The 24,602-nt window shown below is 50.1% G+C and overlaps 2 protein-coding genes across 5 annotated transcripts in view; one reads left to right on the top strand and one right to left on the bottom strand.

The window, feature by feature from the left end:
• Positions 1–24,596, bottom strand: part of XPO6 (exportin 6) — a 53,422-nt gene extending 28,826 nt beyond the window's left edge. For all 4 annotated transcript variants that reach the window (XM_035339979.1, XM_035339980.1, XM_035339981.1 and 1 more), the window contains exons 1-6: positions 24,407–24,596; positions 9,661–9,751; positions 7,925–8,037; positions 5,175–5,372; positions 2,834–2,993; positions 2,371–2,448 (exon numbers count right to left, since the gene is read on the bottom strand). In XM_035339979.1, the coding sequence (XP_035195870.1) occupies positions 2,371–2,448; positions 2,834–2,993; positions 5,175–5,372; positions 7,925–8,037; positions 9,661–9,751; positions 24,407–24,409 (643 nt within the window). In that variant the 5' untranslated portion in view covers positions 24,410–24,596. The remainder of the gene's footprint in view (positions 1–2,370; positions 2,449–2,833; positions 2,994–5,174; positions 5,373–7,924; positions 8,038–9,660; positions 9,752–24,406) is intronic.
• SBK1 (SH3 domain binding kinase 1) overlaps positions 23,804–24,602 on the top strand; it is a 14,778-nt gene continuing 13,979 nt past the window's right edge. Inside the window, exons 1-2 of the mRNA XM_035339987.1 lie at positions 23,804–23,810; positions 24,080–24,086. The gene's annotated coding sequence lies outside the window, so the exon portion shown is untranslated. The remainder of the gene's footprint in view (positions 23,811–24,079; positions 24,087–24,602) is intronic.

The following is a 24,602-nucleotide window of genomic DNA, read 5'->3' as shown; positions in this document are numbered from 1 at the left end:
CTCAAATGTAACCAGCATGCATGTAAGAAGATTTGGTCAGCATTGATTTCACAGATTTTTAGGGGAGAAAAGCAATTAATTCATACAGTGCAGAATTTCATTGCCAGGTGTCACCAAACCCACATTTGCCCCTCAGTTCACCTCCAAAACCTGTATTTTATTTCTATCTGCAAATAGATCAGTGAACGTGCAACGCCACAGCTGCCACTCACTGCTACTGGTTCGTGTGTCTGGCTTTGAAACCCTGTGTTCTCCTTGTTAGCAACCCCAACAGTTAAAAATCTTGAAAATACACCGCCCGAGTTTGTTCATTCCCATAAAAAGAAGGAAGGCACAAATAACTGCATCCTAATTCCCATGTAGAGAATTGCGATCTAAAGTCCCCATGAGATAAGGGCACAACTGGATGAAAAACTGCCCTGGCACCAGCAACATCCAGCAATTCACCGAGGAACCAAGAGGACATTTCAAACAGGCTCCTGCTGAATTTCTTCCCGCGATTTTGCTGCAGTTCTGCAGGCACGGCCTTGAACGTGACTGTACCAAACAGCCTTCCGCAGGAACGCACAAGGGCTCACTAAGCGATTCAAGCTGTTTTGTACAAATACAGCATCATTACCAGCCACTGAGTCACTTGCTGCCAACTGTGTTATGCTACCATGAATCAGCCTTTTTACCTTGGAAGACACCGACCTGACTCAAGGCCTCAGCACCGCGGCACTGGGGCCCTTCCTGGCAGGGTGGGCTCTTGCCAATTGATTTGCCAGCTTCTGTGTTTTTTTTTTTTTTCCTGTTTTTTTTTTTTTTTTTTTTTTTTTTCTATCTTTTGCTAACTACAGCGGAATTTCCCCCCTAAAAACAAGGTGACGTTGCTTTCTGTATACGGGTTTGTATATTTTATGTAAATATCAAAATGCTTTAAAGCTCTAAGGAAAAGCAGCGCTTGAAATTCTGGTTCAACTTGGATTTAAAGGTGAAAATGTTAACACTAACAAAACATTAACAAACCAAACACTAACATTAACCAACACTTAACAGGGACAGCTGTCTGAAGCTAACTAGTACAATCTGGCACAAGGAAGCAATCAACAACTTTCAGTTAACTGCTTAAGGTCCTGCAGACAGATTTAAAGACAAAACAAGGCACCTGAACACCTTGTAACAGAACACACGATTTGGGATCAGCGTGACCCTAGAGAAAAAAAAAGTAATGGATCCCCAAGCATTTCATCTTCTCCCTGTGCACAACCAGACATTTCAGGTTCCCAGACCATAGGCCTTTCTTTTTCTTTGTTAAAAGCAGACAAAGCCAAGGTCAGAGTTTTTAAAGTAAAACGATTTAATTGCATCATGGCATTTTTTCCTACTTTGTATTCTGAGAGGGACTAAAACCACCACAAGCTGCTGCACGTTTCTTGGGTGAGCTGAATGTTACAGAGGCACCACAGAAACTGGTACTCATCCAGACTGTATTCACACCTGGGGAGGCCCTCTGCACCTACAGCTACCCCTGGTACAGCCGTAACAGGATAAATGAGATGTGCTCCGAGTACAGGGATACAAAAACATACTCTTCTCAAAAGTAATTAATCCAAATTTAAATGAGTATAGACAAACAGCCATGCAAAAGTCTAAGATAAGTAGGAAGAAAAAGTTTCCCAGCACATATATGCCCAAAGTCCTAAACACTTCTGTTTTAATTTAGAGCTTCAGTTTTGCTCCACTCTGCCTTTTGATACACTTAGAGCTGAAAATCACAGGGAACAAATGTGCACTGGGTTGATGGGACAAGGCTGTGGTACCAGGGAGTTACAAGGGTGGCTGCTGTGAGCAGAGTCCCGCAGTTTTAGTTTCTCACTGCTCTAGTCTGTTAGTAATAAGCAATACCAAATATTCATCTCCCTAAACTGAGTCTCTTTTGCCCAGGATGGTAACGGGTGAGCTATCTCCCAGTCCTTATCTCAACCCTTGAACGCTTTTCCATTGTGTTTTCCTCCCCTTATTCCTTTGAAGAGGGGGAATGAAAGAGTAGCATGGTGGAGTTTAGCTGCCTATCCACGTGAAACCACCACACGATGCCAGCTCACTCATTTCACAGCATTTTGAACTGACACTTCAGAAAGCTTTCTGCCATCTGAGAACAGTGCTGTCTTGGATGAGGCACCATTTGCAGTGGGGCATGCCCTGCAGTGGAAATTGCTTCTTCAGGTGAAGCTTGCCTTTCTGACCAGGAATTTGTTGGACTACAAACACGTTTAGGAAAAGGTTAGACAGTAAGGGAAGGAATCTGTACTCGATATTGCAAGTTAAAGCACATGGAAATAATATTATGTAGCTTAAAGACAAGTACTCAGCCTCAGCTGTCCTTACCACTTTCTCCTGAGGTTGGGGATGGTGGTGGAGTGGCAGCAGTAACACTGTGTTTGTCCCATATGCTCTCCAAAATACCTGGCCAAAGAGACATTTTTCAGAACAGACTGCTAAAAGACAGATTGATCTAACAAACATACTGGAGACAGAGAGCTCCGCTAAAACACATCTTGAGTGCTCTAACAAGGAACATTCTGTACAAGAACTCATTAATTTTTTCAGGGTCACTAAGAAAAGACAATCTCAATCCCTTTATAAAGAGAATGTATGCAGCTATACTTTGCTACACGAGCTCCTTTCAGAGTCATCTGACCCAGTCACCCAACAGCAGAATTGAGTTTGAACAGCAGGAGTGGTCACTACATCGCCCACACCTTGCCTCACTGCACCGTGAACGTGCAAGCTTGCTAGGGACGGTGAAGGAAGACACTTGTTTCAGGGCTGCAAGCCCACTGACTCGTACCTGTGAGGAGCCCAAGCACTGTTTGCACCTGGTCCAGGAGCAGCTTGCGTAACTCCTCTTTCCGGGCTACGCTAAGATCTTCTCGCGGACATGCCAGTTCTTCCGAAGTTGTTTTCAACATTATCAGTCCCAGAGGAGTGGTCACAGGAGACTGAATTAACTGAGAGGAAAAGGCATGAATGCAACGTGTGATAACATTCTGCAGAACTATCAGATCACAGAAAGGAGACACGTAACTGTATTGGCAGTTTACAAGCGAGTATCAGTTCCCCCAGTTTGCAGCACTGCATGTTGAGGGAAGAGAACTGCAAGTATTGGATTTCCTGAGACATTAATCTATGTGGCAACAGTTCAAGCACCATGGGAATCCTTGGGGTTTCGAGAGCGCTTTCATAATGTCATTGCACACATTCTCTGTTCTAGCATGTTTACCAGTAACAGTTTGTTCCTCTTGTTTACTGCCTTCTGCTGACATCATCACTTCTCAGAATTGCCTCAGCACCCGTGAGTTCACCACGTAACGGGGCTGCTGCTGAAGGCACGCTCAGACTGGGAGCCCGCACCATCAGCCAAACAGTTCCCCCTCGCCCCCCTAAAAAAAAAGTCCTTTCCAATTGCAGACAGACTAATGCAGCCAGTACTGGATGGCAACAGAACGCAGGTAAGGGATGTAACCTCTCCTTGCATTGGCATCACGCCTCATTCTGGAAATCACATTTACCCTAAAAAGAATGATTTCCACCACGTACAGGACACAGAGGATTAGGACCAGAGAAAGCAGTGATTTTTGCCTTCATTAGGCCCCGGGACATTACGGACACACACAAGTGGGACAAAGTTTTATTTTCAGCTGAAAGACACTGCTGTTCTCTTGACCTGAAACATCCAAGTGATTTGTGCACTACTCCCTCTGGAAGGAAAAAAAAAATCTAAAGCCAATCACAATTATTGCGAGTAATCCTTAAGTCATAAATTAAACAACGCAGGCTGACTTCATCTCACCAGCCCACCAGACCAGGGACAAACTGACTTAGCAATGCCCAGGCTACACGGTTTGGTGAAATATGCAGGGAAAAAAAGCCATCTATAAGCTCTTAGGCTAGATGTACATGACTCTGGCTCAGAATAGAAAGGAAGCATGATGGCACAGGAGCAGACAGCTCAAGAAAGTTAAACATACAGCTTGTTAGTGAATTAAGAGACCATTTAACATCTCCTCTCATAATATTTTCTGACCAAGCCAGGAAATCTAGCAAAACCAGGCACTGGCACTTCAGCAATGTTAAATTTTGTACCTCTAAAGCAGCAGCATTAGAATTACTGTTTCTGCACAATGATAGCACAATAGACCGAGTTACTTTTCTTCTCCATTTCCCTAATGGCTCAATAAAACTTTAAGGAACTACTTAGAGGACTGTGATACCAATTTACTGCTAACGAATCTAATAATTGCTTCAAATGATCTCGGAAGAAGAAAGGACGTGTGCAACTCTCAAGTCTATCCAAGACAGGAGCAGAGTGTTTTGCTTTTGCTCTTCACTACTTTGGGAGCCTGAAGTTGAGTACTAGTGCTTTTTCTTCCAGTTTCTCTGAACATTTTTGGAAGGCCTCTGATACAGAAATTTATAGGAGCACTTCCCTCAGAAGCTGAATCTACAAGGAGAGGCTTAAAGAAAAACTGATACCCGAAGTGGGCTCGCAAGCACCTAAGATAGCCTCCAAATGGCTAGAAAAGCACGTGGAATCTCAGAAAGCATTTCATTTGCAAATCAAGTCCACAACTGTAAATGTAGATAGTTGTTTGTCTTAAAGTACTTATTGTCAGATGGACAATTCAGGAAAAAAATGCAGCATGCTGCACTACGTGATTACAGAGAGCTACTTGAAGAGATTACTCCTGTAAGTTAACAAACTCGGTTTGCCAAGTCTGCATTTTTTTTTTTTGTTTTTGTTTTGCAATTAATACTACATGTATCTGTCCTAACAAAAACTCCTAACGCTTTGGGACCTTGATTTATGTCAATAATTGCCTTGTGGTTTGTTCGTGGGCACAGCCGCATTCAAATCATGTAATTCTATCAGCAGAAAAACACGGAGCAGAATTAGAATAGAATTAAATGAAAAAAGTCTCAGCTACATTCAGAAACTTAACTTTCAACATAACACTAGAAAGATGTGAATACATAGGAAGCTATGGGCCACTTGAAAATTAAAGGAAAAGGAATCAGAGAAGGAACTTTGTTTTTCATGCAAGCATTTCGTCTTCAAGGGAAGTCACTATTCAAGGAAACAAGTTATGGCCCTCTGTGGATGAAAAGTTTTACCTTTAGAAGCTTCTTACCTGCAAGATGTTAGTGAAGAAGTCATGGTAGAACATTGGCCAGTCCTGTCGGCCAATATCCACGATGACTTTGCAGAGTTTGTTCCTGATGAAGTAAGGCAGAGTTTTGTGGTGAGCTAGCAGGAGCTTGGGCAGGCAGCTACGGATCTCCATTTTGTCTTGAGATGGGACCCCAAGCCACATCTTATTGATCAGGTTCTGGAAAAGAAACAGACCTCGGCTGTGAGCCCACCTGAAGCACGCTGATATTGCATGCTTCACCAAAATTAAGTAGTTAGGTATCTGAGTAGGAAAACCTTAATGATACCAGCTGGAGTGCCTGAAGGAAAACCACCTTAACACGTTTCATCAGTAGCTTTTCAGATACAGCTTTCTTAAACAACTCGTACTACCTGACAGGTGACAGCAACTGGCACATCACCATTTTAACTGCTTTGGGGTTGAGCGGAGCCAGCCGGCATGCCTCCATCTTTTAACCCTGGACAGCTGCATCTGCCCTTTCAAAGGGCAAAGCACAGCCTTGTATGAGGAAGCAGGTTTGGGTTTGGCTTTAGATGTCTCTGGTGCCACACAGGTCTGACGAAGCCAAGCTGGAAGGTCGCCTCTCGAGCGACGGACTTCGCAGAGACCGGGCATCACTTTACCAGAAAGCTTTTAGGCCACTTAAAAACCAGGCAAAATCCATAAGAAGGCAGAGTTGCAAATTGCTTTCCCGCCACGCTACAATCCCATTTAGGGGCTCTGGAGTATTAGCAGCTGAGCCTCGAAGGATAACTTATGTAGGAGGCCTGCTGCAGGGGCAATGTCTGCAGCCATTTGCAGGCATACAGCCTGGAAAATCCAACAGCAGGAAGTGCTGCGCGGTGCTTTGCTGCAGGAAAGAGAAGGCTGGACTCGTGGTCAAAGCAGATTTAATTCACAGAACAGAGGCACTGCACAGAGGTACCAGTTCACAGCACAGAGGGGCATGTTTGTGTGTGTGTATATGTATACGGCACATGTGTGGTGTACGCACAGTGTCTCAGAGGTTATTTTTTCCACCCCTAGGGGAAATGCAGAAATATTGCTTAAAAGCCAGCAGTGACCCAGGAGTTCCTCACTGCTAGTCCAGAATGAGAACTTCTGAAGTGCCCATAGAACTGGAAGATGCTTCAGCATTAATATCCATCCTTTACTGCCCACGGAATTTGTCCACTCATCTGGCCTGCACACGGCAGCTTTCTCCACCTGGGAAACATTCTGGGGAAGACATTCTCTTTTCCAAAACCAAGCAGAAACAATTCACCCAGAAGGGGGGCAGGAAGTTTTTATGCCAGATCTGCTGTGGACTTTCTAGACATTCTTGAAAATGCAGCGTTCTCCAGAAATTCTGGGGATGGGCCTTGTGTTCGTAAACATGGTTTTGTTGACATTCAGTACAGACCCAAAGACTATGACGAAGGCTCAGATGCAGGCCGACAAGGACCAGCGGAATGCAGTGCCACAGTAGTTAACTTTGGAAATTCCAGCTTCTCCGTTGAGATGCTAATCTCTGAGCTGAGCTGTGAACTCACTACTCTCGGTTTACACATGCACAGTGATTTATTTGTTCTGCTCGGTTCTGGGCACAATTATTTTCAGTACTACTCTTCCCCCTTCTGCCTCTCGCCTAGAGCACCAGAGGCTCAGTAATCAAATGTTTTCCTCTTCATGAGGATCTATTTAATTACTGCAGGCTGCTGCGGTTCGACATCCACCCCCAGAGCAGGGAACAACTCCCGTATCATTTCTGTCACGATCGCCCCTTTATGAGAGGAAGGGTCACCCGATGGTCTTAGGACATGGCAGATCAAGTTTGCAGACCCACTTCAGGCTCCCTCTCTTGGCAGCCCCAGATAAATAAATAGAGCTTTTTGAGTCAAGAAGTCAACAACAACATGGAGACATCATCTGTCAAAACAACTTTAAGAACAGAGTTGTTTGCTCTATCCATAAAGTGGCCCAGTGCAAAGGGTATAAACACTCCTTGAGTTCAGAGCAAGGCTCGGGCTGCTGATCCAGCCCAGAACAGAGAGCAGAGGCAGGAAAAAAAAGACCAAAGTGAGGCATGAGATTGGCCAAGCCCCAGGACATCAGCAGGGACAGACACCGCGTGGCTCGCTGAGAAATCAGCTGATAAAACAAAGCTTTCACAGAATAATTTTGTTTCTTCAGTAGCTATACAAATCAATATTCAGGCTTTTAGCCATTAGCTTTGTTCCCTTTAGAAGCAGGTAACAAGTGGGATGTGGTCTTCTAAGAGCAACCTTCCCTCTACAACTGGCACATAAGCTTGTGGGATGCAATTCAAAAAAGAACGTCAGAAAAACAGACGTCAAAAATAAAAGAAACTTTGTTCCCCCTCTTAGCAGTAGTTTGCAGCAGCTAGTAGGAGGTAATCATACACGTATTTCTGGCCGTAAAAAGTATAAAAGCAGTAGCACTCTGAAAAGCTTTGTGCAGAAAACTCAAGCAGCCTCTGAAACTGCAGGCAATTTGTACTGAGAGATGCCAGGAAGTTAATTCTTCAATTTGTGTACAAAGATTCATATTCTCCTACCCTAAGCCTGCCATTAAATAACCTCTTTAGGAGAGAGCAATAAAAGCAAGCTTTATCACTGTACTTATTAGGATTGCCTTTTTAGACAAACATTTTCAAATAAAATCGATTGCCATATAAAACTGCATCAGACAGGGAAAATGCACTATGCAGGCACCAATACACACTTTACCTCAAACACGGTCAAACTGTACATCATCACGTAGTCATTTCTTGTACTTGACAGGAAATAGAGGCAGAATCTCCAGGCTCCTATCTGCTGGGCAAAATTATTTAAAAGCTCCTCTGAAAAAAACAGAATATTAAAAATACATGAAAGCTCAATCTGTAAACAGATTCATAACCACCTATATATAGCTCCCCGAGCATAGAAGAAACCCCATATTCAGAGCAACTCAAACAACTGGGGGGGAACCTTATACTCAAAAGCATTAAAAACAACCTAACAATAGGCTTTTATGGAAAAAAATGGGTACGTCAAAACCTGTGTACTCTGAAACGGTAACGAGACTAATAGCTGAATATTAAGACAAGCTACACAAAAAATAAATCGCAAGCACCACTGTTCTAAGTGTAAGAGCCAAGCGGTGGAATACCAGGTCACTGGGAAAGACCGCAAGTATTTCAGAACACATGCAGCACTGGGAAACGCTCCTTTGAATGCAGTTGCTCTGAGACATTGATTTTTTTCGCAAGTCGGCGTAAAAAAGCTCCCTGAACACTCAGATGCAGGATTTGGTGGTAATCTCGAGTCAAGTGACTACACACCAAACGTGGCAAGAGGAAAAGCTGCAAGGGCTGTGCTCTCCAGGCTAACCAAGTGCAAGGCTGAATCAGCGGGTTCCTTCCCTGCAACTTGACCAGGTCAGCAGGGGGATGCTGAAGATTTTTTTACCTTTTCCACGGCTCTAGCATTTCAGCTAAGCAAGAAAAAATTTAAGGAGAGCAAAAACAAAAATTGTAAGACGAGGCTGTGCTTTAATAAACACAACAAGCTCCCAAGCAATACAGCCTACACCCAAGAAGCCCCTGAAAATACAGAGGGACTGAAAAACTGCTCCACAAATCCCCGTTATCAGTGCTGCACGCAGGTCTGACCTCCTTTTTGACTCATCCCTTGTGCTGCTGGGAACACGGCAAGGGTATTTGCTATACACCTAACTTTGGGCTAAGTGAAAAGGCACGACAGGTTCACTCTAGCACTGCAGGTGATCACCACAACAGAAAAAAACACTGTGCTGGTTGCTTAGTCTTTATTCTTCCAGATTTCTGGAAGAAATCTTTCATGCTGATCAGAGACTTGGCACTGAAGTTACAGAAATGGCAGAAGCTTGAGGAGAAAAGCAAACAGCCTACTTATGCCCATTAAACACAGCTGCAAGAAGCTAATCTAGAGCACCTGTAAGATCTCTGCTGGTTTTCAGAAGGACATATTTAATAACACTAACCAAAATGAAACCTCACTGTTTATTCCCACTTGTCATTTCACATTAATTAGGGCATTCCTCTGCTTTCCCTCCTTAGGGCAGTACAAATCTGAAATCCACGCTCCATCTCTAGGCAGAAGGCAGACGTTTTCCAAGACAAGCAGCCTCACAATGTGCAGGCAGAGAAAAACAAACATCTTTCTCCCATCCTAGCCAAGTCACCGCTTGGAAAAAGGAGCGTGCGTACAGGAACCATGCGTACAGGAACGGTTACTGATGTAGTCATTGTGGGACTTGCCACAGCAACTCCAAGACCCAAACTACCACATTCATACCTCAGCAGGAGAGGCTAAGATGCCAGCTCTGTACCAGGCGGAGCGCTTTTGTCTGCTGTGTTTAACGACCACCCGGCGTCCCCTGCTGAGGCCTGCAGGCAGCAGAAAGCACACAGGACCACCCCCTGAAAGCAGCTGGCACTCACCTATCTCCCGTTTCCGCTCATTCGTCGTGCAGTTGTGGAAAAACTCTGTCATTAAACTCTCCAAAGCCCGTAGCGAGGCCTCTTCAGATGCCTGGGGAGGACACGGAAAGAAAGGAGTTACAGCAAATTCCCACTTTGAACGGCGCTCGGTTGTGTGCAGAGATGATTTCTATGGAAGGCAGCACAGGGAGGCCAGCATCAGTCATGACACACAAGTACTCAAAAACTAACCGGGTAGAAGGCAAAACTGCCTTTAATTTAAACTGCTCATTGCAGCGAGAGCCGAGCAGCAACACGATTTAACAACATTTGTCCAAGCAAAAGCTTTGGATGTGAATTTAAAGGGGCCTTTGGTCATTAACTAACGAGCCAACATGGGAAGCTTCCTTCTCCTTGGTGGTGCTCAGTGGTTACAAGTGAGCTCATCCTTGACAAGTAATTCTCCCAAAGGCAGCAAATTCAGGCCAGGATGCTTTCAGCCCGAGCCTCTTCTTGTTTTTGACTTGCTGCCACCTGCAACACCAGAGGTGCCGCGGAAGCAGCAGCAGCTTGAAAGCTTAAGGAACTCCCAGCACTTTGAGAAGTGATACTCAAGTATTGAGGTTTCGTTAAAGCGCAGCATTCCTCCACCCCCAAATTTAGTTTTTGCCATTGGAAACATTCAGTTAAGGCTCAGCATGTACGAGCACTAAAAAAAGGCATTAGTACACAGGGGTGGCAGGATTACCGGAGTTGAGATGATTTTATTCTAGCACCATCTCCATGCTGAGGTTCGCCTCTCATCTGCACTCACTTCCCCAGTAAGGGACAGGCTTAGAAAAGAGCGCGGCTACAGCACAGGCCGTGCTGCTAGTCGTTCCTCTGAGGTTTGCAGCTCACGCTACCGACAATAAACGCAGCCTCCCGCTGCACACAAACAGCGTGAACCGGCAAAGGAAACAAAGTTCTGCCTCGACGAGTGAAAACAAAAAAGATGACTTGCAGTCTTCTGCGCAAAGCCAAACTGGGGAGAGCTGGGCAAGCGAGGCCACTTGCAGGCACGCTGAGCCGCTGCCAGCTGCCATCCCCTGGGAGCAGCGCAGCAGGGACATCGCCTCTCCTCGCCTCACCCAAGCACCAGGGTGCCAGCATGGGCCCGCAGCCTCAGCTCTGCCTCCAAACAACTGAAGTGGATGCTCTGGGGGCCGCTGCTTTTTCCAGTTACCTGGTAAAGGAATGCTGAACGCCAGCCTTCGTGCCTCCCCACCCCTTCCTCCTGTTAAATCCGCGCTCTGGAGAGCAAAGACTATTTTAGAAAAAAAAGTGTTCTGTTAGCGGGCAATTGGCTTAAAATAGCCCGCAATCAAATCAAAGCCACTTTGTCAACTTAAGCAAGATCAAGCACCCATTATCACTTCCTTAATCCATTTACACGCCGCCAGCGGTCCCTGGCAGCACAAGCTTCACCTTGGGGCCGGCCCTCGCAGGCGCTGAGCAGCTCCCTTCTGCCAGCCCCCACTGCCCAGATAACAGCGGCAGTGGGGTAAGAGCCCGATTTTAAGAACTCCGCTTGTACTGTTCCCATGACGTTCGGATGCAGCCACGCTGCCTTCTCCATGCATTTCTGTCCTTGCAAATCCCTTCCTGACCCACTTGCTCCCAGTTAGTCCGGGCGTAAGCCCAGCGTTTCAGCAGATCCCCGTAGTTGGCTTCTTTGCTGTCCAACACAGACCAAATCTCGCCAGCAGTTTCAGCTGCCGAACACCCAAAAAGGCATTTCCAGCCTTTGGCCACGTCAGTCGGATGCAGCCGAACTCCTCTGTGGGAGGACTGCTCTGTCGCATCCCTCTGCGACCCAGACGGCCTCAGTCCGCAGAGAGGCGTCAGCTCCGCGCACAGGGATGTTAGGGCTTGATTGGTTTAGCACCGTTAATTCAAGCCATCTTTTAGAAGAGTAGTTGAGATAAAACTACTTTTTTTTTCCAGGGCCAAGACTCAAGGTTTATTTCCTACTTTCAGAAGTTGCAGGCATCCCAGAAGCATCGAACATCTGACAGATCCCCCGCTGCCTCCAAACTACCTCAGCACGGAGGTTTTGAAGAGGGCTGCTCCCAGGAACACACTTCATCTTCCGGATGAGCAGCACCAGCACAATGCTCAAAGCATCGGAAGCACGAAGGAAACAGCAGCAGGCTAGCATCACGGTTGGTTCGCCAGAAGCACGTCTCGGCTGCAGACGGAGCTGTCGTGCATCTGGCCACCAGCTACCAAGGCGGCGCGCAGCACAGACCGTACCAGGTTCCTGGACAAATGCTTCCTCTGGAGGGTTTTGGCCAAGCTGAGAGCCGCGCCACCTAACTTTCCCTTTTGGCAAGGGACAGGCAGAGGTAGAAGTCACCCAGCCGGCCTCTCCAAACAGGATTTCACGCAAGAAGGCCAGGCTGGCCAGAAGCCAGCTCGGGCAGAAAGCAGCGGTGTGACCTCCCAGACTGTTTTACTCTCCCATTTGACTTCTCCCAGCTCTTCTGGATGCTTCGCCAAAGGAAGGGGGAGCAGCACAAATCATCTGAGGCAATCGGAGCCCGGCCCACACCAGGCTCTGCAAACAGCAGAGCCCTCCTGCTTCCCCAGGCGCTCACTGCTGGGCACCCTGCTCTAACTATTGGCCCAGCTTAAAAGGCAGAGAGCAGCGCTCTGCACTTGTTGGTGCCTTTTGGGCACCCCTCAGGTTAACCACTCCTGGGGCAGGCGGTAGTGATCTGCCTTTCAAGCAAAGGCTGCGACAACGAGGCCGTCCTGAGAAGGAGGACACGCTGCGGCAGAGCTGCAGAGGCAGGGGACCGCACCTACCAGGCACCCAGAGGCAGATCACCCAGCGAGAGCACAGCAGGAGACCTGCCTGTGGGCTGCACGCTCTGTAACATACCCGGCTGCACCTCGGTGTTATCGCTCACGCAGTAACGTGGCTGGCTTTCTTCTAGGACTCGGTGTTTACTCTGCACTGAAGGACAAAGGACCAGGAAGGCACACCAGGATCTGGGGGAGAAGTGCCGAAGGTGCCTGATCCTGAGCAGCAAAGAGACACGTCGATGACTGCATGAGATGGGACAGTCAGGGTGAGATCAAACCCCACCGCGGGTCAGAACCATCAGTGCTCAGTTCAGCTGCTGTTTGGTCCGAAATTCAGCCACTTGGGTCATATAAAATTTTACAAATTAAGTGTTTTCAAGGAAAGCTGCGAAGTCTGGACCATCACTAGCAAAATTTGCTATAGGGTTTCTGGGCAAGGGCGGGCTGTATGCATCACCTGCGTGAGGCATTACAAAATACTCAGCTGTTAAAGTAGAAAGACTTCCTGCTTGTTTTCCTAAGGTTTAATTCCCCCAGGGCCTGCTGGTGTCTGCAGGCTAGTTAAAGGAATTGCCATTTGCTCTCCTCTGTCAGCCATCTGAGGAAAACCCCACACATTTCTCTAACTCCTGTGCGCAGAGCAAGCCTTGTGAGCGTTTTTATTTTTAACCACGAAAAACTTCTCAATTCACTAAAAGCGGCCAAGGTCAGGTTTCACGGGTCACCATCCACGATCGCTCCCCTGCTTCCAGCTCCCTCGGCGCTCCGACCAGCGGGGACGGTCACCGCGTGCAGCATCTCCACTGCCGCCTTCGGCCAACGCTCCGGCCGGCAGCGGTGCCGTCGGCCACAGCCCAGCTGGGCGACCGAGGTGGTGACACATGAAGGAAAGCAGGTGCACCTCCACGCTCCATACTTCGACCCTGGAAACTGTCTGCCCTGGGAGGAACTGCCCTGTCTGACCAAGATCAGGCTGGAAGCTCACACACCCATCCCGTTTTGGTCTCACCACGTTTGTTAAGGGTGTTTCAACAGCTGATCGAGCTAGAGGCGTGTACCTGCTTACTCATCCCGTTTATCTATCGGCTCCAACCTTTCCTAGCCGTCTCACACCACCTGAAAAATGAGAGGTTCACAGCTGAGCACGCAGCTTCCCCTTTGGGCAGAAATGAGCAGGTTTGCTGCTTCGCTTGCACATTTAAAGACATCCTCCAGCCAGCAAAGCACCAAAAAAAAAAAAGAGAGGTGCAACAAAACCAGCTGACTTCAGAGCTATCGTAAAATGACGTTTGGAGATGTAAGAGCCAGTAACTGATTTCTCTTATGGGAAAAAAAATACATTAACAGCTGCCTACTTACAACGTTTTTCAGCTGTTCATACTCCAGGTCACCGCGCCTCGCGAGGCTCTAAGGGAGCAAAACCCTCGTGCCTCGCTGCCCAGGACGGGGCCCCTGCGCAGCCCAGCCTGTGCCTCGAGCGGTGGGGCAGGACGAGTTACTGGTCCAGCTCTGGAGGGTAAGCGGGAGAAGACACACGGGACAGCATACAGATAAATATCTGGGGCTGCTTTAACAAGAGCTGGTGCCAGACAGAGGGATCGGTTTGGGACTGCCATTCAGACAGCGTACGTTTACTTTGAGAGAAGACACAACGCTCATTTCAGTTTGCGTGGCACCAAAGACATTCCCCTCTTACCAAAGATCATTCTGGAAAATAGGAAAGCGCTGATAAAGCTATTTAATTTTTTCTCCAGAAGAGCTTTCATTTAGAGCAGATTTGCCTTTTTTCTGTTTTCATTTCACATTCGCTGAAGACCGAACCTACAAGGCAGGACAGCCGTAGGCTTCAGACAGCTCCAGAACATCAGCTCCAGTGGCCATGCCCGACTGTCACATTTCCCTTTCATAAATAAATGCTTTTAAAAAGGAAAGCAATTATTTCTGGTAGAGGAAAGCTGTTCTCTAATGCTTTGCCATAAAAACCCAAGCTGTTAACCTTTTAATGGCTGCTATTAACAGCCCAGCAGAGAATCGATCATACAAATTATGCTCTAAATACAGCGTCCCAGGCAGACGATAACCGTAAAGAGGGTGGTTTTTTTTTTTAATGCATTTGGAAATGGATATCACTAAGCCAAAATTAAGGTAATCCCTCTACGAGGGTTTTGTTTGTTTGCTAAGATGTTAATTGCAGCTGCATCATTACAAAGTGACTCCAGCTGTCCTTCGGGCAGCACTGGACCAGCCTCCTTGGATGCTCGGGGGGGGTTTTGCCGCCCGCGGGCTGAGCGCCGAAGCAGCCTCGCGGAGGGGCAGGCAGCGGGTGTGCGCCAAGGACGGGAGCTCTCCCAGCACGGAGCCGCCCTTTGCCATTGCTGCAGCCCCTCGGGTTTTGAATTCTGAAGCCCACTCCTGTTCCATGCCCCCTCTGATACCTGCACTGCTGAAGGATGTCAGCAAAGCGCTTCCACACTAACATCTGCCAGCCCGGAAAGCCTCCCAGCGCCACGCAGACAGAAAATGTGCATCTTCTACCAGCACAACCCTGACTTCCTATCGTTTTGAACCTGCTTTGGTACCCCCTTCCTACCAGCAGCAGTATGAGACAGCCCACCACAGCTCAGCCTCCTGCTGCTTATCGAGGTTTGGATCTTAGCACATTTTAGGCAGCGCGGCTAAAAGGAGAGCATCAGCTACGTCCGCCTCTTGTGCTGGTACCGGCTCGTCCAGGAGAGCATGTATGAAAACCCTACCCCCGGTTCGAAGCATTCCCAGCAGGAACTTCCATTGTTCCCCCAGTAAGCCAGTGGGTAAGGTTAAAAGAAAACATAGACACACCACAATGGCAACTGCTGGTATAAGAAAATTAAATAATTCCCTGTCTTTGCTGCTTCCAAGTGACCCTGCCCCATCCTCTTCCACCCGGGAACCTTCTGCTTCCAACCTGGTGCAGTTACTTACTGGTACAGTTTTACATATATACGTATACAAACACCACAGCTGGTTTTTCTTCAATTCATACATATTATTTAGCATCACAAAGCATTTTTAAGCACACAGTGGAAGCTGTGGAATGTAATTATACACTTCAAACACGTGCACGTGTCCTAACATAGTTATTTACACGCTGACTTTAACAATTGTTGGGGTGTCTTTCGGAATCCCTCCCCGTCCAAACCCTAACCTAAGGTGACAATGAGCACCTACAGTTACTAATTACAGCCTCAGAAGATGGCGGGTCACTTCAAGCCTGCTGGTGTGGTTCACAAAAGCCTTCCTTCTGCTGCCGTCAGCAAAGCGCAGACATTGTCACCGCTGTAGCGATCCCTCAGAGCAGCTTCGAGCCACTCCGTGCAGTGAAGCTCATGAAAGAAGCGGAGCACGGTATTATTTTTAGCAACAAAAATCAGAATTATGGAGTGCTTAAAAAAAAGCTGTAGGATACCCAACACATCTTCTGGAAAGGCTGAATGCACGCTATGCAGAGGCAGAGCTCTGCGTTACTTAAATACTTGCTATTTTTTAATCATTTCCAGCTAACAGCTTTACAAGTCTGGGTTTTCACACACATTCCAAGGGTCTCTGTAACAGCGTTACAAGGCTCACCCTGAAGTCTTCAAACAGAGAACAGTGCACAGCCCATCACGTACGTGCTCCCCTGCACTACGTTGCTGATGATATCAACCGTGCTCTGTCTTTACTCTCAATTTCCTTGTTGCATTTCAGACATGTTTTTGTGGTTTAATGAACAGAAACTAGGCTTAGCTTCGCTCTGCGCTTTGAAAACAGTTCAGGCTCCTGGTGCCATTTCGAGAGATTTTCCGGCTGCAGAATACAACCCGCTCATCTGGCTCACTCGATTCAGGAGCCACCAGTCTAGCAGTTCACTGATGAGATGCTGATTTTGCAAACTCATTTCTCTTACACCACAATTTAAGCCAAAGATCTACCATAGATGTCACGAATTACTGTTCGATCTAAAGGCAATCAGAGGAGTGAAGCAAGGCAGCAAACACACCACATGCAGCCCCTCTGCTGTGATGGAGCTGATGTCCTGCGCGACAGCTGCCTCTGCAGCTCATCAGTTGAGAAATGCCAGATTACACTGCAGGAATCAATGTAAACATCAGCTGGGGACTAAAAATGATCGTAGGCTGAACACTGCTGCGTAGAGCAGGCTACGGAGAGGCAGCAGCGATAAGCTGATTTCTCGAACAGGATAAAGAGATCATCTTACCTGTAAACACTGCCTGGTACACAAGTAATCAGGCACCTTTTAGAATACCTATGGGATCATATTTCTTAAATCTTCTTGTACAGGCAGGTTCAGTTAACCAGGCTTCAGGTTTTAAGGCTGAACTTTGATTAACAGGCTCAAGTGTCCAAATCAGATCCTTTCTAAACTGGTAACTCTTAATTGTGAGAGTCAACCCCGCAGAAGCGTGTCCTCCAGCAAGCATTTAGCGTTGGCTCTGCTCTTCACAAAAGGTGCTCAATAACTCATGGAAACGCAGCAACCATAAAGCATTAAAATTCAACGCCTACAAGTTCTTTTAGAAACCTACCAAGTGAATAAAACAATCACAGCAGCCTGGCAAAAGCATAGTCAGATTTAGCCGTGGCATCATCACAAGCCCCGCTCTCGCTGAGGACGAGCGCACGAGCAGCAGCGGCTGAACCTGCAGGCCCGGGGAAGACGGGCTGGTCACACGGCGATGCCTTGCCCATCGATTTACTGCGGTTTAGCTGCTGGAAGAGACTTGGCAACACGCTATTTCGCCAGCCTAGTCGTCGTTAAAATAATAATACACAGCTGAGAAGCGTAGAAGTATCCAAAGCAGAGCACCACGACCCACGTTCTCCAGCACACTGCCACAGCACCAGGGCCAAGAGGCCACGCGCAGACACTTTTTGGGCTCATGACTGAAGTCCGACAATCCAGCACAGCCGTTCTGTTTCCCTCGGAGGACACCCTGCTCGCACAGCTCTCAGCTGCCGCCCACCGCTTCTGAAGCCCTCGCTGCGGAGCGCCTCTGCTTCGGGCGCTGCCAGAGCGACAAGGCCTGGCATCGCCACGTGCCTTCCAGGCTGCACGAGGCCGGCCACACGCTGCTTTATGGCTGCTGGAGCACCACACGGTGCTCGTGTTCTCCCTGCTTGTCTCTCTCAGTGTACACCAGCAACTTAAACCCTTTCCAATGAAGCCCAGCACCTCACACCTGAAGGACCCAGGCTCGCGATGGCGGCGTTCGGGCCTGCCCTCGGCTGGGCTCCCCGTGCCAGCCCGCCATGCCACAGAGGACAGGACGGCCCTGCCCGTCCTCGTGGGGTCAGGCTCGTGTGGGACCGCTCGAGGCGATGGCCACGGGGTGCAGGTCACTTCCCTCTTCTCCACAGAGGGGAATCCAGGCCTGCACAAACAGCCCCGCAGTGCCGCCCAGCCAAACGCGACCGGCTTTCGCGCTTTGAGGTAACGCTCGTTTGGAGATCCCCTGGCATTTTATCTGAAGTAACCTGGGTTTGAACAAGGCAGGTGGGGAACAGCCCCTAAGGCTGTACTGTTTTGGACAGAAGTACAGTGGGGTGGGAGAGCATGCCAGGAAGAAATCAAAAACTGCGGCGTTAAGGAAACTGCACGCACCTTCTCGCTCAAACGGGCCGTGACAAACAGCTGGGCAGCAGGAAGATGAACTTAGAAAAGATACCACAAAGCACTGCCTTTTGTCTTGAAGCCAGTCTAAAACAAGCACCGATTGTCAAGTTCTGAGTCCTCCTACAAAGAGCACCATTAATGCTCTTACGGATGGGTATTTGATACTTAATGTGAAAAAGCTTTCTTCCTTGTGACTCACTCAGACGTGGTAGCTCCTTTGACCGGGGAGGAGGAGACTGGAGAGGAGTTGCGATGCGATAGGAGCAGTAAACCTGGCAGGCCTGCATATCAGCACTAAGCCGTCCAAGAAGCATTAACAGCTTTTCCAAAACACTTCTCAAATGCTTTCCTGCGGGCAGGACTGTGAATGCAAACCCTGATTTATCCCAGCTCAGTAACAGCGGACAAACACCCTGAATCGCAGTCGTTGGCAACCCTAACTTCAGGAGTCTCTGGAAGCATGCACGTCTGCAGAGATGGAAATTGAAAGTACTACAACAAGCAAAGAAGAAAGTGAATGCAAGAAGACAACGATTATTCAGCATATTTCTTAAAAATGGCACTCCTATTCATAGGCAGCTCAACCTACATAAAGGCAACCCCTGCTGAGGTTCTGACTGCGCTGAAAAAATCCCCTTACCTTGGTGAAAAACTCTCCCAACACCGACAAAGGGACATCAAAGCGAGGTTTATGCTACAGAAAGCTTGGGACAAGGATTATACCTTGCCCAATACTACAGCAGCCAAACCCGATTGCCAGGAGGTAGTTACGGTACACAAAGACACAATGTTTTATAAGACCCCACTGGAGAAAAGAAAAACACGCAGTGCTGCAGATTTAATTCCTGGAAAGAGCATTAAAACTTGTGCTGGGCATTTAAGAGCATTTATGAAACTGATGTGGATAACGCTTACCACCGGAATAACTCCGCGAGGCTGTTTTAAAGTTTCCAAAGAATAGCACATTCAAACAAAACATCTCGTCCACTTAAAGAAAAACAAGATGTTGCTATCGATAACGCTTCTGCACTTCGGGGTGTTTCACAACAGCGGCCTGCTCCTCGCCCTCACATCTCCTGGGGCTCTGGGCAAGAAGCCTCCGGGGAAGTTCTCAGGGTTGTGCCCCTCGAGGGCTGGGGGCACACAGGCTCGGGGCAGCGCGACCTGGCTCGCTTCGCGAAGCAGTGGGAAGCAAGAAGCAGCAGCCGAAACTGCAGCAAGCTGCTCAAAGCAGCCTCTTCCTCCTGCACCTTTTCCCCATCGAGGGGGAACTATTTCTCCCGGTGTCCCAGCTGTCCTTGCTGCTGAGCACCTGCCCAATGCTTGCACAGGAGATTGTAGGCTACGGATTGCATCGTCTTCCTCTTTCCTTGCTTCATGTTTGCACAAAGAAACCCAAGCAGCAGTGGCTAGTTCAATCTTCTCCCCCGTCCCAGCCACCAGTACGTGGAGGGGGACCAGACCCCGACTTCAAACACCGTTCTCAGACACCAGCTACCACCTGCTTTGGGAAAACCAGCCAAAATTCAGGCGAACTTCAGCCCTCAGCCCACGTGAAAAGCACCAGCATTGCTACAACATAAAACACTTTTCTGACCCAGAGAAGCAGGACAGTATCACCCAAGCACAGCACAGGATTTGCAGACAAAATTATCTCCCATAAGGCAAAAAAAAAAAACAACACAACTCATCTAGAAGGCAACGTCCCCTGCCTTCAGGGCTGACTTTGGCAACCGGCGCGCGGCCGCCCCCCAAAAAAAAAGAAAGGGGAAAAAAGGAAATATGATAATCCCCCTCCAAAAGAGATCCGTGCTGCAATTAAAGCTGTAATAAAATATTCAATCAAACTGCTAAAAATAGCCACAGGCTTGCAGACCCCGCTACAAAACTTGGAGATGCTGAAACAAATAAAAGATGATTTGGAGCACGAATGCAGCGCGTTGGAGAATTGTAAAAGAAATGTAATTCTGGGCATGATTCCCCCAGGAGAGGGATCAGGGAAGGTGGGGGGTTAAAGAATTTGCAATGCTGCTAAAAGAGTCGGAAACATTTAGGTATAGCGAAAGTTTTCTTTCCCGTCTCTAAATAGGAACCACAAACTGTCAAAGAAAGCTGTAAAATGTGTGTGCGTCAGGGGGAAGGTTGGAAAAGGCCTTACTTCACAGCAGAAACCCCTCTCCTAAGCTTTAGGTGCTCGTGTGCAAGATAATCTGTATGGAAAAAAACGTTGATTGCTTTGTTCTCCACCAAACTATGAATCTTTGTGCTCGGGTTGGAACGAGCAGACCTTACAGAACGGGAGGCGGATGCTGCATGCTTCACCTCCACAAATGACACCACTTTGATAAAAGCGAAGCTGGCAAGGGCCTCATTTCTCTCGCAGAAGTCGAAGTCTGCCACGTGAACACCTGGGATGCAGGGCAGGCCAAGGCAGCAGCGACCCAAATACAAACGTAGGTCCTACCGGGGAACGCCTGCTGACGGGCACGGGACAACGGTCCGGAGGGACCTCAGGACGCATTGTGCCACCAGCCAGGTATCAGATATCAAAGCTGCTTGTCGTTTTTTCCCCCTCTGTTTTACACAAAGCAGCGGCAGCTCCTTTTTCCCGATCTAAAAGGCACCACCTGACAACGGGCGTTAAGCTCATCTGACAGAGCACAAGCTCCTCGGAGCGTTTCGGTACCCGCACACCGAGCAGGAGCTGCGCTGAGCACGCGCCAAGTTCCAACGCTCCGCACTAAAATAATGCCAGCAGCCACCACTCTCTCGGCAGGTCGCCACGAACACCACCTAGCAGGAGGCTTTTCAAGACAGCTCGGTGGATCCTGAGGCTCAACAACGCTGCCCACGTAGCTTTTAGCCTCGCTGGAGGCCGTAGAGCTACCCAGGTCTTCGAGACACGGCGTACGTAACGCACCACGTGCAGATGCTGAAGGGCGCGACACGTAACCGTCCTACCGAGACACAGCCTTCACCAAGGGGGAAGCCCCCTTACCAGCTGCACTCGAGACCAGCCTTCCACTACAAACTCAGCTCTGATTCCTCTTTTAACTCCCCCGGAGCTGACACCCAGGTTTGCCGATGATGCCCGAGCACCGCCGGCAGACCGCAGCACTGCAGCACCGAGCCGTGCCACCCGGCCCCGCCGCGCCGTGCTACCTCCTGCAGCCCCAGGCTTTGCTGCAGGGATGGTCAATACGTGAAACGGTGCGCAGGCATTAGGTCTTAGCTCTCGTCTCAGGATTTAATAAAATGGGGATAATGCTCCGGAGGGGCAGAAAAAGTGACGTGACTTGCAGGCCAAAAAAGGAAGCCAGATGTTAGAGCTGAGGCGAGGACTTACCAGTTCCTATTCTCTTGTTTCTCGGCACAGCGCAGTGAGTCAGAACGCTTTTAGAAAGATTTACTTTTCTTTTTCAGCTGAGGGGATATCGGAGGGCAGACAGACCCTCAGGCTGCCGCACCAGGGGCCCGGTGCTGCTGCTGGTGGCAGCACAGGAGCGGGCGCTGCGGGGGGCGAGGAGGCCCCGCTCCATCTCGCGGGCCTCCCCGCGGCGCGGAGGCGACCTCGTCAAGCACGAGCGCTTCCTGCCTGCCGCAGCGCTGGGGTGTGCAGGCAGCCTTACCGGGTTCTCCTCCGTCTCCTCCTGGAAGGTGTCCCCGGGGCCGGGCAGTTTCCCGGGCAGGCGGCAGCTGCCCAAGCTCCAGCTCCAGGCAGCGGGGCCACCGCCGCGGGACCACCTCAGTGAGCCCCCGGGCCACCAGCTCAGCTGCGCACAGCCAACGTGGGCTGGTTTGATAATTCAGCAGCAAGCTCCTTGGTAACCACGAGCGCCAGAGGAACCCGCAGCTCACCAGCACCCTGGCTGGATGTTCTGCAATCCAGGCGTGCTTGACTCCCAGCATATGGGAGGCTTAAACCGCCGTGGGTTCCTCAAAGGAAGCTTTAAGCGTAAGTGCCAGCGCTCGCTGCTAAAAAAACCTGCAAGCTGATAACGGGGGCTATAAAACTAGGATGCTGCTGTGAAAAACTTCGAAAGATCCGAGCTGCCCACGCCCACTGCCTCCTTCCATCTCTGCGAGTTCGATTTGCCTCACGCAGAACAGGGACTCGGGCTTTTTTGGGTCCGCCGCTGCTACTCGTGGTGTCCGCTTCCCGTTTCGCTACGTGCTTGTGAGGCCTAGTGACAACAGGAAAGAAGAGTGCCCGGCTTCGTAGCTAGCACCAGTGGCTTCCCGTGACATTTTAAAGCCCTACACCTCGCAAAACAGCCTTTCTGGGAAGGAAACCCTACTCCTAGGATATTCTTCTAGCTGCTGGCACGAGGAGTCCCGGCTAAACAAAGAGCACATTCTGGAGGAGGTAAGTGCCGGCCTCACAGCCCCCAGGGGAGGTGAGAAGTCACTCGCCGGGTGGCTGCTGGGCTCTGGTGATCCCTGCTCATCTCCGATAGCTTCCAGCTGAGCCCTTCGGGTAGCGGGAGCAGAAAAAGGGCCAAAGAATCAGAGATGAAACAAATGCATGGCTTCTTGGGATGCAAAACACGAGCGTGTTGATGACGAGTTCCGCAAATATTTATTTGGAATTTTCTGTAATAGCACCCAGAAGAAATCTGAAACTCGACTGGGAAGCCCACAAATACTTCTTGGAGCTAGTTGTTCCGTGTCCAGGGCCCACAGACTCAAGAGCAGCCTGGCACGGCACCAGCTTCGGTACCACGACCACAAGGCCCGACACCAGCGGAGTGCTCCGTAAGAATCGATACCTCAGGAAGCAAAAGACTGAAGGGAGCTCCCTGCGAGACCGAACAGCTTCTCGGCGGCGGCGTAACATTCCCGAGCCAGCGGTGGAAGTGGGGCACACCGGGACCGGCACCTGTTTACACCAGGAGCTGCAGAGCCCGCTGCAGTTCCCCTTCCTGCCTTTGATGCCTTCGTTAGTTCAACTAACGAAGTCCGCTCCCGCAAGCCTGTATTTTGACAGGGCAGTTTAATTACGCTGTAGTTGCTCCCGGTACGCCCCGCAGGAGCTCATCTTCACGCTTTCCCCACTGTTTCCGGGAAGGGGGGGTATGCCGGCAGCAGAACGGGCCCATCTGCAAGCTCCAAGGAAAGGAGAACAGAAGGAAAACCCCGCACCGCAGCCACGCGAAGCGTTACAACGGCCAGCTCTGCGGCACAGCCCCCTGCCTGCTTCTCACCCCCGCACCCAGTGCTTGGCTGGAGACTGAACCAAACATTTAACGTTCAAGGAAAAAAAGAAAACAAGGGGGGGGGGATTCGGCATACGTCGGGCTAGAAGCGTACAGCTACAGGAAGGAAAAGGAAGAAATAATGAGGCCTTTTGCCAGCTGTATTTACTGGTGTGCCCCCCCCAAGCACATAACCTTGTTCCACGAGCACAGCCACAGCTCATTACACAGCACGGGCCTACCAAAGCCTCAAAATCCAGCCACGGTTACTCCTCTTCCTGAAGCAGGGGTGCTCACAGGAAAAGAACCCACCTGCGAACACGGCCCCGTGCTCCAGCGAGGGCTGTGCTAAGAGCCGTGAGTGACATCTGGCAGCCACGCCAGGAGCCCGTCCTGAGCAGGACGCCACGGCGGGCGACAAGTTTACAGCTACAAACCGACTTCCTGACAAAAAGGGGCTGAGGAGTCCGAGCCTGCAGTATCTGAGGGCTGAAAACCAGCTTGGTGGCTGCTGCCTTCCCCGGCGGGACTCCGTGGTGAGGCAGGGCCGGAGGCAGCTCTCTGCTTAGCGGGCACCTGCAGGGTACGTGTCTGCGGCTCCCCTCTGCCAGCCCAACAGGCTCTGCGATATCAGGTTTCCCTCCAGGCAGGACGAGGGAAAAACGGTAAGAAAAACGGTTAAAACAACAAGAAAACCAGCCTTTCCTTAACGCGGCCCTGGGGGTGCCGAGTCCCGCCGCACCCCCCGCGGGCAGGCTCCCCCCCGGCACCCCGCAGGGGCTCCCAGGGACCGAACGCTCCTCGCCCTGCCTCCGGACGGGGAGAAAGGGGGAAGACAAGCGGGCTGTGCAGATCGCGGCGGGCTCGGTTGGGCGGACGGCGGCAGCGGGCAGGGTCCGGTGGCAGAGGGCAGGGCGAGCCCGCAGCGGCAGCAGCAGCCCCGGGGCTACCGGCGGCCCTCCCGGCCCTTTCCCCCCCAGCCCTCCCCACCTCCTCGGGGCGCACACGGAGCGGGCAGGCCCCGGCTCGGCCCCGCAGCGCCGCTCAGGCCCCGTCCCCCGCCACTCACCATGGCTGCCGGAGCTCCCGCGGGGCGGCTCTAGGCCGGGCGCCGCGCTGCGCTCATGTCACGGGCGGCGGCCATGCAGCGGCCGCGGCCCCCCCGGCCTCCCCCAGCGCCGGGCAGGGCGGCCGGAGGGCAGGCCCGAGCGGGGCCGGGCTGCGCGGGGCGCGGTGCTGGCGGCGGCCCCGGGGCTGCTCCAGGC

Source organism: Oxyura jamaicensis, chromosome 14, assembly GCF_011077185.1.
Source record: "Oxyura jamaicensis isolate SHBP4307 breed ruddy duck chromosome 14, BPBGC_Ojam_1.0, whole genome shotgun sequence".
NCBI classification, from domain to species: Eukaryota; Metazoa; Chordata; class Aves; order Anseriformes; family Anatidae; genus Oxyura; species Oxyura jamaicensis.
Note: the sequence above shows the minus strand (reverse complement) of the source record. Positions and strands in the feature narration are given on the sequence as shown.